The 21,261-nt window shown below is 37.1% G+C and overlaps 1 protein-coding gene across 1 annotated transcript; it reads right to left on the reverse strand.

Annotated features, from left to right (window-relative positions):
* Nucleotides 1–285: 285 nt before the first annotated feature.
* On the reverse strand, nucleotides 286–2,614 carry LOC107775587 (putative WRKY transcription factor 49). Its single transcript, XM_016595335.2, has 3 exons — nucleotides 2,166–2,614; nucleotides 1,655–1,819; nucleotides 286–925 (listed from the first exon to the last, which is right to left on the reverse strand). The coding sequence occupies exons 1-3, from the start codon at nucleotides 2,426–2,428 to the stop codon at nucleotides 490–492; spliced, it is 864 nt and encodes a 287-aa protein (XP_016450821.1). The 5' UTR covers nucleotides 2,429–2,614; the 3' UTR covers nucleotides 286–489.
* Between the last annotated feature and the right edge of the window lie 18,647 nt (nucleotides 2,615–21,261).

Consider the following 21,261-nt stretch of genomic DNA (forward strand, 5'->3'; position numbering starts at 1 on the left):
CTTTATATTTAAAGAAAGTGATCACTCACGATCTTAAATCTTGGATTTGGCACTGTTCGGGAGTGCTTTAAGTTGGACCTTACATAACAGTATCAAGTTTGAGAATACGAGGTAATAAAACAAATATATTTTGCATCATGATAGTACAACTTATTCCACTATACAAATTAAAGGGGCATTAATTTGTTTTCCCTTGGGCATGATAATATTGTAAAATTTACTCAGGGGATAACAGTAAGAAAATAAAGTATTAAATAATAGAATAAAGAGCAAAAACCCTCACAAGTTTTCCTTTATGAAACAAAAATATGATCATTTTCCACTAGGGAAGATTTTCATTTCATCAAAATGCGTTTTTTGCTCTTCCTTGTTACAGATCTAACAAACTTTACAACGTTTGACCCACAATTTATTTTGCTAAAATCCCCTTATAATAATTTTCCTACAACAATATATAGTCTATTATACATACAATATTTGCTAAAATAACTAATTATTTGACCAAGAAAATGAAGGCGAAGTTGGTGGAGACGAATATGAGCACGATGAAGAATAAGAGCTTGTGGGCTTCATAGATGGATTTCTAACCATTAATGGAACCATATCTTCAAGTAATCCTTGTGAGCCCATTCCACCAAAGCCCAATTTCTGTTCAAAGTCTATAACTGGGCTTAGATTAACACATTTTGGGCTTTCATCAACTTCGCTTGCATTTTCAGATTCTTCGTTATGGGCTTTTGAATTGGTCAATTTGGGCTTTTTATTGGGCTGCTCAAGAAATTGAGTTGGATCGAGCGTGAGAAATGGGTAAGCGAAATGGAGGTGAAAGCCTTCGTAAGTGATTACCAAAGTGTCCGGTTCATCGCTGGACCGCTCCACTTGCTTTTTCGCCCCACACCTTGGATTTGTGCATTTGTAGTAGCTCCTGTTTAAAAACAATTCAATAACATCAATAAGCAATTCTGATAATTTTTGGTTATTCTTTTTTCAAATAGTTTATAAGTATAAAAACTTCGATTTATAGTATTTTTATGTAGAGGATTAATAGATAGTTGTGCGCTTTTCTTTTCAGTACTAGTAGTATCAGGGTAGTCCTGTATTTTCTTATTCGTAAATTTTTATTACTATTTGATGTTTCTTTCGAGCCGTGGAAATAACCTCTTGCAAAAATATAGGGTAAGACTGCATACAATAGACTCTTGTGGTCCGGCCCTTCCTCAAACCTCGTGCATAGAGGGAGCTTAGTGCATTGGGCTGCCCTTTACTTGATGTTTCTTTCGCTTTGGTTTTTTACTATCCTGCTTGTTGCTATTGTTGTTTTCTCATCTTTTCTAGAGCCGATGTCTATTAAACACTATTCTCCTCACACCTCACTTGTGAGATTGGGCTAGGCTTGTTAATGTTGTTGTTATGTATTTTTTTGTTTAAGAAAAGATTAATAGTAAAGTAATGTTTGAATAAATAAATAAATGTTGTTAGACCTTTATACTTCAATCTTTGTCATACTTATCGATTATATCACTTAAATATTAAAATTCTACCTATTTGCTAATGGCATATGCAAAGGCTTGGACTGACATTCTATGGAAAGCAATAGAAACAAAACTCTTTTTCTAACAGCAAGAAAATGAGGCAAAAATGCATGAGTATATACCTGGGATATGGGCTATTCTTAATGGATTTCTGGCCGTATTTTCTCCACTTATAACCATCATCAGCCATTGCATTACCACAAGTCTTTATTCTCAAAGTATATTTAGTCTCATTAGTCTCCTGCTTACTCATCATCAAGTTCAATCCTCTCTCCAACCCAAAGGTTCTGCAGCATATGAACAAAATTCATGCTCATTACAAAGAAACAAAAACCAACATTTGCTTTAATTAACTGGAATTAATAAACTGGAGATTCGAGCACATGGACGTTAAGTAGTCAAAAAAGCATATAAGTCTCTATAGATTGACACTGGAAAGTTTTTCATGCTATCAGTATAATTAATTTAACATGTTATAACAAGTACTATCTTTATGCACAAAAACATGCTATACCAAGTTAGCTTACCAATTAACGTTTAAAATTAAATAAAGTATGCAATATATTATTCTTTATACTGTCAGTACATATAACTTATTAATTCGTCGGAAAAACATCGTAAGAAAATTCAGACCTGACATATGAAACATCATGAGATGGATTTCCATAGCTTGTCACTGACAAACGACTCTCTATATCATCCATGTTTGGCCCTGAGGAAACTGCAGAAATGAAGCTCTTTGTTACTACTGAGTTGTCGGTTGAAGAGGGGCAACTGGTTGAATTTGAATCTTGAGGTGCTAAAAAGAATGGTGATTCATTATCAAGAAGTTCTTTTATCAACTCATCATGATAAGTCCATGAATTTTTAAGTTCCTCTAATTCCTCCGTTGCCATTTCACTACTAGTGTACACTAGCTAGCTTTTAGATATATTGGTACTTAGCTATGATTTAACTTGGTAGCAAAAGGGGTTTTAAGAAATTGAGAAAAAGGTGAAGGAGAGTGGAGCAGATGAAGGGGAAGTTCTTGATTTTTGTTTGTGTTTGATTTATTCAGTTATAGCTCTACTACTACTAAGTTATAAAGCTATTATTGGTAGTTGATGTGCTTTATATATATATATATATATATATATATATATATATATATATATATATATATATATATATATAATTTAAAGAGATAAGGTATGCAGAATCTGTGTGTTATATATATTTTTTTCTTATACACTTTCTTTATATGTGTCATTCTTACAATACATGGGAATATTTTCAATTCCAATGTATTATAATATAATAAAGATGTACATTCTAAGCACAAGGTTATTTCAAATTAACTTGACCTTACTTTGAAATTAATAAATGTTATATTTTTCTTATTCTCATTTTCCCAGAAGAAAAACTTAAGAAAAACTTAGCCACTTCTATTCTCTTTGGTCATAAAAATTACCACAGTATTATCATATTTTTATTTTTTAAAAAAATACACTTGAGCTGTCACAATTTTTATTGAAGATACTGAACTGCTTTTTCTCCTCTTAGTCCGATGCACTAAGCTCCCGCTACGTACGAGAGAGGCCGGACCATAGGAGTTCATTGTATGCAGTTTTACCCTGCATTTCTGCAAGAGACTCTTTCCACGGTTAGAACCCGTGACCACTTGATCACATGTGACATAACAACAACTTTATCGGTTACGTCAGGACTCACTTCAAACTAATTTGCTAAATCTTCTAATCATTTTATCTTGTATATTTGTCCTGCTTTGAATAAAAGTGGACGTAGGCCACCTGAACCATGACTTGTGTTTGGTGTATATGTGAACAAGAGTCAACCACTAAAGAAGGATTTGAAAAGATGCTATTGCAATACTTAATTGGAATAATATTTTGGTCTTAATATTCCTTTATCTATTTTAGGAAAGGTTCTCATGGGCAGTTGAATATCAAGTATAAGTAGTGATGTTAGATTAACTTATATGACAATAATTGAGGTTAGAGTACTCCATAATGGAATTCCAATAATAGCAGAAATACAAGCTTCTAGCTAGTGCTGCTCTAGAATATAAAGCAGAGGTTCAATTTCTTTATTCAAAAGCAGGAGGAATAAGGAATGACTTGCACATTTTCGTAATTTGATTCAAATCGCTTTTTCTGTCTCAAAAATCAAAATAATCACTTTTAGTTTCCTTTTTTGTGTATTTTCCGGGACTGGACTATTTTATGCCAGCTATTATTTTCTATGTTGAATGTATATGCAACCCCTTAAACTTGCTTAGTTTTTTCATTGAGACACTTGAATTAAAAGGGGTATCTATTGGACACGTGAACTAAAACTACACTATACCTATTGAACACATACAACTAGCATGGCACAACAAGTGTAATACACTCGCTTTAAAAGCCCTCAGAGTAATTATAAAAACAAAGTTTGAACAAGTTTTAGGCCCCATTTGTCCATAAATATTTTTTCTTTTTTACAAATTTCTTCTTCAAAAATGTGTTTGTTCATGAAATTTTGCAAGTTTTTGAAAAATTTCCATTTTTTCAAAAAAAAACTTTTTTTTCCCAGTCACAAAACTGCAATATTTTTTCAACAGAAATACAGGTCCAAACACAATTTCAATTTCCAAATACTATTTTTCAACTTAACCAAATACTACTTTTTTCAAAAATTACAATGTTCATGTCAAAACGCCTACTTAATCGGTTTCATATATTTCATAGAAACCTTGCTTTGCTTCGGGTAAGAATAAATGGGTTTTGTGATTGAAAAATAAATTTTAATATGATATGGCTGCCATTTAGTAATTTGGCAAGAGAAATTGTGATGCCATTTAAAAAATAATTTCTGCATGCATTTCGAGGCCATAAAAACCTCTTTCTGTTTTCACCTTGATTTGCATGCGCAGTCCGAGTGCGTAACCGGAAAGCCAATATATGAAAAACTGTGAAAAATGATGAATTTCGGCTTTAAAATGAATTTAAGTTGACTTCGGTCGATATTTTGGGTAAACGGACCCGAACCCATAATGGGACGGTCCCGGAGGGTCCGTAGGAAAATATGGGACTTGGCGGTATGTCCGGAATCGAATTCCGAGGTCCCAAGCCCGAAAAATAAATTTTTAAAGAAAATTATTTTCTGGAATATTTATGAGTTTTTTAAAGTGAAATGTGTTTAAGGTTTGATGGTATCAGGCCCGTATTTTGGTTCCGGAACCCGGTACAGGTCTTATATGTGATTTAAGATAAGTCTGTGAAATTTGGTAAGAAACAGACTTGAAATAACGTGAATCGGATCGTATTTGAGAAAATTGAAAAATTTGAAGTTCTTAAGAAATTTCATGATTTTGATACTAAATTCACAGTTGTTGATATTATTTTAGTGATTTGAATGCATGAGCGAGTCCGTATGATGTTTTTAGGTTGGTGGGCATGTTTGATTTGGAACCCCGAGGGCTTGGGTGAGTTTTGGATAGGCCACGGAGTAGAATTGGACTTGGAAAAATTGCAGGTTTCAGCTGTTCTATTGCAGGCTTCGCATTGTGAGTTCGCAAATGCGAGGGCTGGGTCGCAAATGCGAGTCTTCCATCGCAAATGTGATGCCCCCCCCCACCAGTTACTGGAGATTTGGACCTCGATTTGAGGTACGATTTCAAAACAAATTATATATTTGAGTTCCTGGGAGAATGGGTAATCGGGTTTTAGTTCGAACCTCGAGTTTTGACCATGTGGGCCCGATGGTATTTTTGACTTTTTGGAAAAAACTTTAGAAAACTTATTTCCATACATTAGAAATGTTTCATTTAGCACTTATTAATATTATTAAGTAACTTGTGGCTAGATACGAGTGAGTTAGTGGTGGAATCAAGAGGTAAAGCGATAGTTGAGGCTTGAGTTGTGTTCGTGGCATCGAGGTAAGTGTTTGATCTAACCTTAGCTTGGGGGATAAGGAATCTTGTCTTATTTACTACGTGTTAATTGTGGAGTACGACGTATAGACATGGTGACTAATATCTATACGTCGATTTTCAAGCATGCCCGTGAGTCTTGTATTGTAATTGTTATGACTCTGTTGTGGTTTATTGCGCTTCACATGTTATTATCATTATTGTTCCCGTGCCAGGATGTTATTGTTATATTATTATTCCCTTGTCGGGATGTTTGTTTGATATTATTGATCCCTTGTCGGGACCCTTTTTTTATTGGTGTTGACAAGAAATGGGAGCAAGTTGCACGCCTGCAACGGTAATATAAGAAATGGGAGCGGGTTGCACGCCTGCAACGGTAATATGTGAATTGGGAGCGGGTTGCACGCCTGCAACGGTAATATGTGAAATGGGAGCGGATTGCACGCCTGCAACGGTAATATATGAAATGGGATCTTGTTGCACGCCTGCTATGATATTACGTGTGTGCCTATTTCTTCTATTTCCTTATTTTTGCTGGTAATTGATTTATGGCATTCCTTATGTTTCTCTATTGTCGTTCTGTTGTTACCTGTTACTCCCCGCAACATGTTTCCCCCGCCCAATTTTTATTGTAATTATCTGCTTCTATTTCCGTTATATATGATTTAACTGCTCAGGTTTATTTGGTAGTCTGGTCCTAGCCTCGTCACCACTTCGCCGAGGTTAGACTAGGCACTTACCAGCACATGGGGTCGGTTGTGCTGATACTACACTCTGCACTGTGTGTAGATACTGATATCGGAGCGCTTGGACCACAGTGAGGGTGTTGTCTTCAGTCCACACAGGCGACCCGAGGTAGTCCTGCAAACGTCTGCGGGCCTTGGCGTCACCTCCTATCTTTCCTTTATCCTGTTTCCTTTACTTATTTCAGAATAAGTGTATCTTTTATCTTTTAGACTTTGTATGTAGTATTCTTAGATCGTCTGTGAAACTGTGACACCAGTGCTGTGTAGTCGATGCTCAAACAGTTGTATTAGATACATATTCAGATAATTTATTGCTTTTCTTCCGCTTATTGTAAATTCCGCTGTCTACACGTTATTGCTTTATAATTGTTAAAGAATATAAAAGGGGTAAAAAGGTAATTGGTTCAAACAGTCGGCTTGCCTAGCTCATTTTAATATGATAAGGCTGCCATTTAGTAATTTGGCAATTGAGAAATAGGCCGTTTCAGCTAGAGTTACTTTCTAAGCGACAAAGTTAAAGTTGAATGATTTTATTGTCCTAAATAAAGGACAAGTGAATTTAGTGAGTTATTTCTATAATTTGGATGTCCATCTATGGAATTAACTTGTGTTTTGGGCATGTATATGTATTAGATGTATATCCTTTACCTTGTTCTTATTCACATAATAATCCCTTTTATTTCTTTTTCCTTTTATGTTATCAAATTTAATGATAATCAGGGCAACTGGATGCCAATATATTGCATCCGACTCTAATTGGGCATTAAAGTTAAAGAGAGATAAAGGAAGGTATCAAGAATTAAACAGACCAGCACAAAAGATCAAGTTCAATAATAAAAATTGTGAATGTGAATTTTTACTGAATATATCACTTCATTTATTCTCTTACAAAGTTAAACATGAAATGGAGAACAGCTAAATAGAAATGACTACTCAAGATCTATAAAAGCAGCCAATATGTAGATAGCTAGTCTTTATTTTCCCCTTTTTCATGCATTGGGATATTCTAGAAACAGCATAAAACAGGTTTAATCGTATTTTATGAAGGGAAAAAGAAAATGTTATCACAAATAAGGGACATTGCATGCATACGCGTACGTTTGCAATTCCATTCGTTTAACCTTTTGATTTCCAATATAATCTGAAGTGGAGGGGTCAAAGTTAATTAATTTTTATTTTAATCTTTGGTTAGAATATAATCCATATCTTTGGTTACCAAAAGATTGTTGTGAATCAACCAACTATTGATGAACACTTGGACATATCTTTGTTCCTTGACACACTCACAAATGTTTTAATTTCCTAATTATAGCTATCTCTCTCTCTTGTTTTCTCTCTATGTAATAAAAAAAGACAGCCTCATGCACAAAGTATTCCGTATTCACGCAGGGCTTGGGAAGGGTCGCACCCCTATAGGTATAATATAGATAGCTTACCCTATTATGCAAGTATTAGTGGTTGCTTCCACTGTTCGAACCCTGAACCTATAAGTAGGGGTGTACACAGGTCGGGTTAGTTCGTATTTTTCAATTACCAAACCAAATCAATTGTCTCGGATTTTCAAATCGATAAACCAAACCAACAAAAGTTGGGTTCTTCGAGGTTTTTCTGGCAAAATCTTCATAGCATAAAATATATAATTTGTGCTCTAATATTTCTTAGGTCCTAGTATGATAAAACTATATAAGATGATACCCAATAAAATAATACAAAATAATGTGAGATGAGTCATGATTATACTAAAATACTCAACAAATTGCATAAATAAAATATTGCCAATTAATAACTCATAATAAAAATAAACATAATCTAAAAGTATTAAGTCATGCTAAAATAAGTACGACTAATAAGTACTAAGTATTAATTACTTGACTAAATAATATTAAAAGTAAGTTATGCATTTTCACTATCTAACTCAATGCAAAACTAAAAAAATAAATATCCAATACTATTGTCATTCCTAGTATTGATTGAATTTTTTTTGTTAGCATTAGTATTAATTTGATTTCACTTTGGGTTTTATTTGAGTTACTAACTTTTATGGGCTATAAAACATATTTTATCATTCAAAAGTTCTAAGTACAAGCTTGAAATAATATACTAAAAGAGAGAACTATGAAAAAGTTTTAAAATATTTATAAATTACATTACAATTATTTTTATGTATAACATAATATTAAAACTTGTATACATGTAATGTCGGGTTGGTTTGGTTTCGCTTTGACTTTTTTTAGTTAAAACCACGGGTTTTTTTTTCTAACACCAAACCAAATCAAACTGAACTATTGTCAGAATTTTTTTCTCGATTTGATTCGGATTATCGGTTTGTTGCGGTTTGTCGGTTTCCTTTGTACATCCCTACCTATAAGTCACACACGAATAATTTTATAGTTTCTCCAAAGCTTTTTAAGCAAAAGGTGATCCACTATCGGTTGTAGTTTTCTTGACATATCAAGTCAAGAGGGCGAAGCTCCTATAGCAATGGGGGAAAATTGACTGCATAATCGGCAATGGGCATAAACCATAAAACAAGATTTACTCGTTCTTCAGTCCTCACGTAGACATGAAGGGGAGGCCCCACAGGTGGAAAAAGAAGTGATCGAGCGATGACAACCAGGAAGTAAGCTTAGAAGCAGCCATCCTTTGAAGAAAGCGTAATAACTCACTGGTCTAGCTCCATGGGCGGAGCTTAAAGAGCGAAGTGAGCCGCGCTAGCCTAGTAACATTTTTCAGCAGCAAGCTACGGTCTAACGCCCCCTAACCTAGGTTGAGTCGAAAACTCCAAGGCTCTATGTATTTCTCACTTAAAGACCTCTACACTCCCTTCCATTTCAACCTACCAATGAGAAAAAGAAGATTTGCGGTTTTAAGACTTAATATGAAGGAATAAAAGTAAATAAATAAATATAGATTTTTAATTTAGCCCATATCTAACTTTAACCTAATCCATTGTACAAATACAGCGTACCGAAAGATATGTATAGATAAGATTCCACAAGTCATGATTTTTCTTCCACCCTAACCAAATTTACATGAGGTCAAGAGTGGTGGCTTGATTAGTGCTCAATCACAACGATGCATGTCTCTATACTTCAAGTATGTATAGCCTGGGTTGTATATAGTCAATAATAACGTACTCCTAATGCATTGATCAAGCTTAACATTTTAATCGTTATGCATGGTCTTAACATAACAATAAAAGAAATCTAATTAATCAGCATCCTAAGAGTGTGATCTAATGGTAAATAAAGTGGGAGGCGAACTATGATGTCTCATATTCAAATCGCATACTTATATTGATAGAAGAAAGCAGATACTCAATAGAATAATCAAGGTAATATGCGGAAGCTAGCCCAATCACTACTATCATTTAAAAAAAGTATTAAAATAAATCTCTTTATAAGGCATTTCTTTTATAAGCTTAACGTGGTTAGGTTGATGTTAACAAATCATAATATACTATACCAACAAAATGACTGACTTCTTTGACAAGAGCTCAAAACAATCAAATCAAGATTTAATCAAACTTTTATGTGTATGGGTCAACCCCAAATGGATCCAAGAATTAGTGGTTTGCTTTAAAGTCAGGTAAAATTTTGTTCCTATATTGAGTTGACTTTGTTTTGAGAGTCCCCAAAATGATAATTCTTGGAAGCCCTAATGTGGGGGTGGTTATTTGGATAGTGACTTGTTTGTGTGTATTTTTGAGGAGGGACAAAATATGGGTTGACTGAACATGAAAGGTGGAGCTGTTAAAACAAATGACAAAATTTTGGTGTCATCTTTCTATTGCAAAATTCCAAGTAGCCCGTGACCAAATCTTGGTTGGAGTTTTTCACAAAAGTCAACTCCTTTTTTGGCCATTACTTTAAACCTTGGTCACTATATGGAACAAATCACGTTCGAAGGGTCGGTGATTTTGCCTTGTGTTGCTTAGTGTATTGACCCATCAAAGAATTGATTGCGCAACAAACTTAATTTTCATCTAGTTAAATTGTGGGAAAAAACAAAGAAAGAGAAAATATTGAATTACTTGGGGGCTAGAATGATATATACCAAAAATATATATAAAAAATTCAAAATATCTACTAAGCAAAAAAGAACCCTGTTCAATTGAAAACATATAGATGAGTCAATATACAAATTTTGAGGACGATTGGACGTGATTCAACTGATTTGATATTAAAATTCGTAGTTAAAATCGAGTTCGGAAATTTTTTCGGCGACACATATATCAAACATGTATCACACGCACACAAAGGTATACATGGATGTACATGTGATACACATTTGATACAAAATATGATATATATATGTGATACACAAATAATACATAGAGTGATACACATTATTTTTTTCATCTTCTACTTCGAATTTCCTATTCAAACCGCCTAAAAACCCCACCAAGTCATTCCAAAACTGAGATTCAAACTCCTTAAGAAGTGCTCAATCTATTTTAATAACACATACTCAAAAGAAAGCAAAAACTTGACCTTGTTTTCGATACAAATAGCTAATTGGCTAATATTGATAATATTTGGCTAATATTAGTAGTATTTAATGAACGACAAAGGGTTAAATATACCCCTCTACTTTCAAATATTGTTTACCTATATCCCTCGTTATACTATTGGGCTATCTATATCCCTACCGTCATACTATTAAGTTATCTATACCCCTACTGTCATACTTTGAAACAAAATACCCCTATATTGGATGGAGTGACACGTGGCAACACCAGATTAAAACGACCAATTTCTTTTTTTTAACCGACCCGTTTTTTAAAAAAACCCACAACCTGACTATTTTCATTTTTTCCAGTTTTTTTTTTAAAAATTTCAGTTTTTAAAAAACGAAAATATTTTGTTAAGAAACCAAAAAAAAATTCTGTTATTACAAATTTGTTTTCCCAGTTTTTACAAAATAAAATTCTTTTAAAAAACTAAAAAAATGAAAAAAAACATTCAAAAACGAAAATATTTTTTTCTATTTTTAGGAAAAAAAATTCAGTTTATACAAATTTGTTTTTCAGTTTTTACAAAAAGAAAATATTTTAAAAATTGAAAAATAAATGAAGAAAAAAAAACATTTTTCAAAAACGAAAATATTTTGTTAAAAACTAGGGGAAAAAATTTCCAGTTTTTCCAATTTTTTTCAATTTTTACAAATATGTTTTTACAGTTTTTACAAAAAAAATATTTTGTTAAAATTTTTTTTTTCCAGTTTTTACAATTTGTTTTGCAAAATCTTTTCAGTATCTACCCAGTTTGAAAAAACGAAAATATTTTGAATTTTTTTTTAAAGTCTTACAAAAAGAAAATTCTTTAAAAAACTGAAAAATAAAAATATGGTTCGGGTTGTGGGTTTTTTGTAAAATGGGTTGGGTAAAAAAAAATGGGCCATTTTAATATGGTGCTGCCACGTGGCACTCCATCCAAAATAGGGGTATTTTTGTTCCAAAGTATGACGATAGGGGTATGAATAACCTAATAATATAACGAAGAGTACATGTAAATAATATTTAAAAGTAGATGGGTATATTTGGCCCTTTGCCGTTTAGAAAAAATTGTACGAAGTTCAAGATACTTTGATATGGTCCATTTGGTGTTTGAGCTTCCGACTTTTGGAGCGGCCCATTAGCTGAAAGAAAGCCTGTGGGTCTTCCAATTTCTCCTAGGATTCACTTACAGGCTAGAGGCCCAGGCTACAAGACTATTATGGTCCATGGACAGTAAATAGTCTATTAGCCTCAATCTATGGCCCAGGCTACTAGTCTGACCTATCCTTAATCTAAAATGAAATGTGTATTAGCCTACTTGGTACCCTACTGAAAATAATAAAATTGGGTTATTGGAGTTGAAAAATAAATAAGTATTGGCTTTCTTTTGGATTTGTATTGGATTGGTTTTAGAAGAATTGGTTCTTGAATACAAGAATTGCCACACACAAAAAAAAAAAATCATGTTTATAATACAACGTGTTCTTACAAATAGTGAAAGAAATTTTAAAAATAATTTTAGATAAAAAAGAACGGTTCAAGAGAAAGGTCAACTTCACTGGTGTGGACTTGCTCATATTGCTGGTTCAAAGTTTGGATAAAAGAGGAGGATTGCAATAGGATGACAGCTAGTATAAAATTTGTCAATTCATGATGAACCGTCAATAACACAAATATCGTCGTACACACCTAGGCATGCGTTATATCGCACCCCATGTGATGAAAAATAAGCAACGGATCACATTGCTACATGAGTGTGAGGGAGTATGATTAAGGGTTCCCGCATCATGGATAGATGCAGGTAAAGAAGTTAGTTCCGATTTATTAGCGCTCCGATGTGGTATAAAATATAAAAGGGTTCTTACATGATGGATGTGCATAGGTAAAGAAGTAAGTTCTGCCGCATTAGTTTTTGGATGTAGTGCAAAATAAGAAAGGATTCTCGCATTATAGACAAATATGGTTAAAAAGCTAGTCCAAGAAAAACAAATTCGGATAGGTAGGTGGAACATAGGTACTTTGACAGGAAAGTAAATGGAATTAGCGAACACCTTAAAAAGGAGAACAATTGATATTGCATGAATGAGAAAACTAAGTGGACTGAGCAAAAGGCTAGAGAGATAGATAATACGGGTTAAAATACTTGATATTATGGGATATATGTGTGATGACCCAAAATATTATCACTTGTTTTAAAATGAAATTCTACGTTCTGAGGCCTTAAAAACCTTTTTTAGCACAACCTCGATTTGCGTGCGTAGTCCGGGCGCGTAGCCGAAAAGCCTATATGTGAAAATCTGTGAAAAAATAATAAATTTTGACTATAAAATGAGTTAATTTGACTTCGGTCAACGTTTTGGGTAAACAGACCTGGACCCGTAATTTGACAGTCTCGAAGGGTCCGTAGGAAAATATGGGACTTGGGCGTATGCCCGGAATCGAATTCCGAGGTCCCAAGCCCGAGAAATAAATTTCTGAATAAAATTATTTTCTGAAATTGTTTATAAGGTCTGAAAATAAATTTTGATTAAAAATCGATGGTATCAGGCCCGTATTTTGGTTCCGGCATCCGGTACAGGTCTTATATATGATTTAAGATAATTCTGTGAAGTTTGGTAAGAAACGGAATCCATTTGACGTGATTCGGACCTAAAATGCAAAATTTGATGTTTAAAGAAGTTTTGGGAAAATTTCATTGATTTTGAGGTTTAATTCATAGTTGTTGATGTTATTTTAGTGATTTGCATGCACGAGTCCGTATTATATTTTTAGGGTAGTGTGTATGTTTGGTTTGGAGCCCCGAGGGCTCGGTTGAGTTTCAGATAGGCCGCAGGGTGAAATTGTGGACTTAAGGAATTGCAGGCCTGCAGGCTTCGCATTTCCCAACCTCCCTTTGCAATTCCCAGTTCGCATATCCCAACCTCCCTTCGCAATTCCCAGTTCGCATTTCCCAACCTCCTTTCGTAATTCCCAATTCGCATTTCCCAACTTCCCTTCGCAAATCCCAAGCCAGCAGAGGTCGGGGTTCGCAATTGTTCGCAATTCCCATACTTGAGACCTGCAACTCTTATACTTAGACGATTTTAAACCCATTTTTCATATCCTCTCAAAACATAAACACACTAGAGCGATTTTTCAAAGGCTTCTTCTTCTCCAAATCAATTGTAAGTCATTTTTAACTCATTTTCTTCAATCATTAACATCTTTTAACATGATTTCAACTTAAAATCAATGATTTTCATAAGGGAATTGAGTGTTTTGGGTAGAACCTAGGTTTTTCAAAAATTGGGGATTTGGACCTCGATTTGAGGTCCGATTTCAAAACAAATTATATATTTGTGTTCGTGGGGGAATGGATAATCGGGTTTTGGTTCGAACCTCGAGTTTTGACCATGTGGGCCCGGGGGCGATTTTTGAATTTTTGGGTAAAATTTTGGAAAACTCATTTTCGTGCATTAGGGTTGATTCATTTAGCGTTTATTGATATAATTAAGTAACTTGTGACTAGATACGAGCGAATTGGTGGTGGAATCAAGGGGTGAAAATATAATTGAATTGTGAATTGTGTTAGTGGCATCAAGGTAAGTGTTTGGTCTAACCTTAGCTTGAAGGATTAGGAGTTGTGTCTTATTTGATACATGTTAATTGTGGAGTATGACGTATAGGCATGGTGACGAGTATCTATACGTTGGTGTCAAGCGTGCCCGTGAGTCTTGTATTATAAATGTTATGACTCCGTTGTGGTTTATTGCGCTTCATATGTTATTATCACCATTGTTCCCTTGCCGGAATGTTTGTTTGATATTTATGATCCCTTGCCGGGATGTTTGTTTTGATAGTATTGTTCTCTTGCCGGGATGTTCGTTTGATATTATTGTTCCCTTGCCGGGATGTTGTTGAAATATCATTGTTCCCTTGCCGGGAAGTTATTATATTGCTCTTGTTCCCTTGCCGGGATTCCTTGTGATTATTGTTGGCTTGTAACTGGGAGCAGGTGGTATGCCTACCACAAGATATAATAAAATGGGAGCGGGTGTTACGCCTACCACAAGAGATAATGAAATGGGAGCGGGTGGTACGCATACCACAAGATATAATGAAATGGGAGCGGGTAGCACGCCTACCACAAGAGATAATAAAATAGAAGTGGATGGTACGCCTACCATAAGATATAATGAAATGGGAGCGGGTAGTACGCTTTCTACAAGATATAATGAAATGAGAGTGTGTAGTACGCCTACCACGAGATAAATGAAATGGGAGCGGGTGACACGCCTGCCATGAGATACATGAAATGGGAGTGGGTGGCACGCCTGCCACGAGATACAAGAAATGGGATCGGGTTGCACGCATGCAATAAGATGTGAAAAGAAAGTGAAATCTGCCTTTGTTTTCCTTATTCTTGTTAGTGGTTGGATTTTGATTCCTTTATAATTTTCTTGATATTCTGTTTTTACCTATTATTCCCCGAAGCATGCTTCCCCCTCCCTTGTTTACTTGTTTATTCCTACTTTACTTTCCGATGTATATTATATAACTGCACAGGTTTATTTGATGGTCTGGTCCTAGCCTCGTCACTACTTCGCCGAGGTTAGGCTAGACACTTACCAGCACATGGGGTCGGTTGTGCTAATACTACCCTCTGCACTATGTGCAGATCCCGGAGCAGCTCTTAGACTGTAGTTGGAGACTACCCTCAGTCCACGCGGTAATCCAAGGTAGACTTGCAGGCGTCTGTAGGCCCTGGCGTCTCCTCTATCTTTTATTTCCTGTTTCATCTTTTTTTGCTTTAGAAACAGTGTGTCTTTTATTCTCGGACCTTGTATTTAGCAGTCTTAGACCGTCTGTGACATTGTGACACCAGGTTTTGAGTGATTAAGGCTTAAGTAGTTGTAATAGCTACAGAATCAGATATTTTATTATTTTTCTTCCTCTTAATTAAATATTCCGCTGTTTATACGTTATCGCTTTATATCTGTTAAAAAGAATTAATTGGATAATGGAGTAATTAGTTTAAAGGATTGGCTTGCCTAGCTCACATTAGTAGGCGCCATCACGACTCCCGAGGGTGGAAAATTCGGGTCGTGATAAAATGGTATCAGAGCTCTAGGTTATATAAGTCTCACAGTTCATAGACAAGCTTAGTAGAGTCTGAGGGATCGGTACGGATATGGCTGTATTTATCCCCCAGAGGCTACAGAGTTAGGAAAAACCTCACATTTATTCTTTCCTGTCGTGCGATTTGGTTTCTCAAAGCTAATTGAATATCTACTCTATTCTTTCGTGGATGACGAGAACACGCGCTTCCTCATCCACTGACCAGCAATCCGAGCCCCCAGCAGCAGCTCCCACGGGGGGGCAGAGGGCGAGGCCGTGCTAGAGGTCGAGGTATGGGCAGAGCTCAGCCCAGAGCAGCAGCACCAGCGGGGGAGCCTCAGGTTGACTTTGATGATGAGGTTCCGGCCCTCGGCAGTTCCTGTGGGCCCAGCTCAGGTCCCAAAGGGGTTTATTGCTACCCCAGTATTCCAGGATGCTCTGGTCCGTCTAGTGGGCCTTATGGAGAGTGTCACCCGAGAAGGATTGCTTCATGTAGCATCAGTCGTCTCTCAGGCTGGAGGAGGAGCCCGGACTCCTGCTACTCGCACTCTAGAGCAGGTAGCTCCCCAGATTCAAACTCCAGCGGTCCAGCCAGTTAGAGCAGTTCAGCCGGGTATGGTAGCTCAGACCGGTGATGGAGTAGTTATGTCTGCCGATGCTTTGTGGAGGCTGGATAGGTTCACCAAGCTCTTTACTACTACTTTTAACGATGCATCTACTGAGGATCCCCAGGATTATCTAGACAGCTGTTATGATGTTCTCAGGAACATGGGGATAGTTGAGACTAATGGGGTCGATTTTGCCACTTTTCGCTTATCTGGATCTGCCAAGACTTGGTGGACGGATTTCTATTTGGCTAGACCAGCCGGATCGCCAGCTTTGACTTGGGAGCAGTTTACTCAGCTATTTCTACAGAAGTTTATCCCCATCACTCAAAGAGAGGCCTATCGGAGGCAGTTTGAGCGTCTCCAGCAGGGTTCTATGACTGTTACCCAGTATGAGACCAGATTCATCGACTTGGCTCGTCATGCTCTTATCATACTTCCCATCGAAAGAGAGAGAGGGTGAGGAGGTTCATTGATGGACTTATTCAACCGATTCGTCCTCAGATGGCTAGGGAGACTAGGAGTGAGATACCTTTCCAAGAGGCGGCCAATGTGGCTAGGAGAGTTGAGATAGTTCTGTCGCAGGGAGGTGGTCAGGGGTTTGACAAGAGGCCTCGTCATTCGGGCAAATTCAGTGGTACCTCATCTGGAGGTTGGGATCCATATGGTAGGGGCCATCCTCCCAAGCCTTTTCAGTCAGCACTTCAGGTTTCTCACGGTGCTTCAGGTGGCCGTGGTTCTCAGATGCAGTATTCTGATCAGCAGTCCTACAATGTACCACCAGCTCCTATCAGTGCACCACTGCTTTAGAGTTTCCAGGGTTATCAGCCCCAGCAGCCGAGGGCTTGTTTTACTTGTGGCGACACGAGGAACATTGCTAGATATTGCCCTCGAGCATCAAGCAGTTCTCAGCAGCAGGGTTCCTGTGCCATGGTTCATGCACTGAGTGTTCCACAGCCCGCCCAACCAGCTAAAGGTGGGGGTAGTGGAGGTAGAGGTGCTAGAGGTGGAGGTGGAGGTAGAGGTAGAGGTGTTAGAGGTGGAGGCTAGCCAGCAGGAGGCCGTCCCAGAGATGTAGTTCAGAGTGGTGGGGCCCAGCCCCGATGTTATGCTCTTCCAGCCAGGCCCGAGGCTGAGGCTTCTAATGTAGTTATTACAGGTACGTTCTGGTTTGTGATAAAGATGCTTCAGTGTTATTTGATCTAGGGTCTACGTACTCGTATGTGTCATCTTATTTTGCACCGTATTTGGTCATGCCTAGTTCTTCTTTGAGTGATCCTGTTTATGTGTCTACACCGGTGGGTGATTCTAATGGGATAGATCGAGTCCATCATTCATGTATAGTGGTGATTAGGGGTCTTGAGACTCGTGTAGATTTGTTGCTTCTGGACATGGTTGATTTTGATGTCATATTGAGGATGGACTGGTTATCACCTTACCACGCTATCTTGGACTGTCATGCCAAGACTGTGACCTTAGCCTTACCGGGTTTGCCTCGTTTAGAGTGGAGAGGGACTCCTGGTCATTCTACCCGTAGTGTTATCTCTTATGTGAAGGCTCAACGTATGTTCGAGAAGGGGGTGTTTGGCCTATTTGGCATATGTTCGTAATTCTAGTACTGAGGTTCCTTCTATTGATTCTGTGCCCCTTGTTCGTGAGTTTCCTGAGGTATTTCCTTCTGACCTACCGGATATGCCACCTGACAGGGATATTGACTTTTGTATTGATTTGGCTCCGGGCGCTCAGCCCATTTCTATCCCGACATATCGTATGGCCCCGCCTGAGTTGAAAGAGTTGAAGAAGCAGTTGCAAGGCCTGCTTGAGAAGGGTTTCACTAGACCCAGTGTTTCACCTTGGGGTGCGTCGATATTGTTTGTTAAGAAGGAGGACTGATCAATGAGAATCTGTATTGATTACCGGCAGTTGAACAAGGTTACAAGCAAGAATAAGTATCCATTGCCAAGGATTGATGATTTATTTGATCAACTTCAGGGTTCCAAGGTATTTTCGAAGATTTACTTGAGATCTAGCTACCATCAGTCGAGGATTAGGGCATCCGATGTCCCTAAGACAGCTTTCCGCACTCGGTACGGGCATTATGAGTTCTTGGTAATGTCATTCGGGTTGACAAATGCCCCAGTAGCCTTTATGGATTTGATGAACCGAGTGTTCAGGCCTTATTTGGATTTGTTCGTGATAGTCTTCATTGATGAGCACGAGCAATTCCCAAGCCAGCAGAGGTCGGAGTTCGCAATTGCGAACCCCTGTTCGCAATTCCCATACCTGAGACCTGCAGCTTTTATACTTAGACGATTTTAAACCCATTTTTCATATCCTCTCAAAACATAAACACACTAGAGCGATTTTTCAAAGGCTTCTTCTTCTCCTAATCAATTGTAAATCGTTTTTAACTCATTTTCTTCAATCATTAACATCTTTTAACATGATTTCAACTTAAAATCAATGATTTTCATGAGGAAAATTGGGTGTTTTGGGTAGAACCTAGGTTTTTTAAAAATTGGGGATTTGGACCTCGATTTGAGGTCTGATTTCAAAACAAATTATATATTTGGGTTCGTAGGGGAATGGTAATCGGGTTTTTGTTCGAACCTCAGGTTTTGACCATGTGGGCCGAGGGTAATTTTTGACTTTTTGGGTAAAACTTTGGAAAACTCATTTTCATACATTGGGGTTGATTCATTTAGCGTTTATTGATGTAATAAAGTAACTTGTGACTAGATACGAGCGAATTGGTGGTGGAATCAAGGGGTAAAGCTATAACTGAGTCGTGAATTGTGTTCGTAGCATCAAGGTAAGTGTTTGGTCTAACCTTAGCTTGAGGGATTAGGAGTTGTGTCTTATTTGCTATATGTTAATTGTGGAGTACGACGTATAGGGATGGTGACGAGTATCTATACGTTGGTGTCAAGCATGCCCGTGAGTCTTGTATTATAATTGTTATGACTCCGTTGTGGTTTATTGCACTTCATATGTTATTATCACCATTGTTCCCTTGCCTGAATGTTTGTATGATATTAATGTTCCCTTGCCGGATATTTGTTTTGATAGTATTGTTCCCTTGCCAGGATGTTTGTTTGATATTATTGTTCCCTTGCCGAGATGTTGTTGAAATATCATTGTTCCCTTGCTGGGAAGTTGTTATATTGCTCTTGTTCCCTTGCCGGGATTCCTTGTGATTATTGTTGGCTTGTAATTGGGAGCGGGGTGGTACACCTACCACAAGATATAATGAAATGGGAGCGGGTGGTACGCCTACCACAAGATATAATGAAATGAGAGCGGGTGATACGCCTACCACAAGATATAATGAAATGGGAGCGGGTGGTACGCCTACCACAAGATATAATGAAATGGGAGCGGGTGGTACGCCTACCACACGATATAATAAAATGGGAGCGGGTGGTATGCCTACCACGAGATAAATGAAATGGGAGCGGGTGGCACGCCTGTCACGAGATACGTGAAATGGGAGCGGGTGGCACGCCTGCCACAAGATACAGGAAATGGGATCGGGTTGCACGCCTGCAACAAGATGTGAAAAGAAAGTAAAATCTGCCTTTGTTTTCCTTATTCTTGTTAGTAGTTGGAATTTGATTCCTTTATAATTCTCTTGATATTTTATTTTTACCTATTATTCCCCGAAGCATGCTTCCTCCTCTCTTCTTTACTTGTTTATTCCTGCTTTACTTTCCGTTGTATATTATATAACTGCATAGGTTTATTTGTTGGTCTGGTCCTAGCCTTATTACTACTTCGCCGAGGTTAGGCTAGACACTTACCAGCACATGGGGTCGGTTATGCTGATACTACACTCTGCACTATGTGCAGATCCCGAAGCAGCTCTTGGACCGTAGTTGGAGACTACCCTCAGTCCACGCGGAGATCCAAAGTAGACCTGCAGGCGTCCACAGGCCCTGGCGTCTCCTCTATCTTTTATTTCCTATTTCATCCTCTTTTTGCTTCAGAAATAGTGTGTCTTTTATTCTCGAACCTTGTATTTAGCAGTCTTGGACCGTCTGTAACACTGTGACATCAGGTTTTGGGTGATTAAGGCTTAAGTAGTTGTAATAGCTACAGAATCAGATATTTTATTGTTTTTCTTCCGCTTAATTAAATATCCCGCTGTTTATACGTTATCGATTTATATCTGTTAAAAAGAATTGATTGGATAATGGAGTAATTAGTTTAAAGGAATGACTTGCCTAGCTCACATTAGTAGGCTTCATCACAACTTCCGAGGGTGAAAAATCCGTGTCGTGACAATATAAATCTAGAAACAGACTGAAACTTATTGTAAGAACCAAGACTTAATGATAAAGTTGTAGAGGTAAAGCAAATTAGGAATAGAATAATTGTATTAAGACTTATATGAGGCAAGGAGATAATCAATATTATTAGTGCATATTCTCCTCAAATAGGACTAGATGTAGAAGATAAAGCTATATTTTGGAGGATATGAATTCTTTGGTTAAAGGGATCTTAGGAGACCAACAAATCTTTATTGGGGAAGATCTAAATGGCCATGTAGGTAAAGATAATGATCAAGTGCATAGAGATTATGGTTATAGTACTAAGAATGATGAAGGAAACGTTATCTTAGAATTTGCTATATCTTATGATTTGGTGATAGCTAATACATATTTTTAGAGATTCACACCTAATAACTTATAAGAGTGGGGTAATCACATATACTTACAATAAGATAATATAGAAGTACATGAAAGGATTGTAAGGTTATTAGGGAGAAGTGATGACCCCCCGACATAGATTAATTGTCTTATATATAAAGCTTAAGAGTAAATTAAGAAAGAAGCGGACTTGCAAACTATCCCGTATTAGGTGGTAAAAGTTA

This window comes from Nicotiana tabacum, chromosome 10 (assembly GCF_000715075.1).
Source record: "Nicotiana tabacum cultivar K326 chromosome 10, ASM71507v2, whole genome shotgun sequence".
In the NCBI taxonomy this organism is placed as follows: Eukaryota; Viridiplantae; Streptophyta; class Magnoliopsida; order Solanales; family Solanaceae; genus Nicotiana; species Nicotiana tabacum.

What these genes read in the sequence shown, in the direction of transcription:
- LOC107775587 (XM_016595335.2), bottom strand. Translation starts at nt 2,428, where the DNA reads ATGGCAACGGAGGAATTAGAGGAACTTAAAAATTCATGGACTTATCAT. An exon ending in CATGATGTTTCATATGTCAG is followed by an intron (nt 1,820 to 2,165) that starts GTCTGAATTTTC and finishes CATATGCTGCAG; the next exon opens with AACCTTTGGGTTGGAGAGAG. An exon ending in AAGAATAGCCCATATCCCAG is followed by an intron (nt 926 to 1,654) that starts GTATATACTCAT and finishes GTTTTTAAACAG; the next exon opens with GAGCTACTACAAATGCACAA.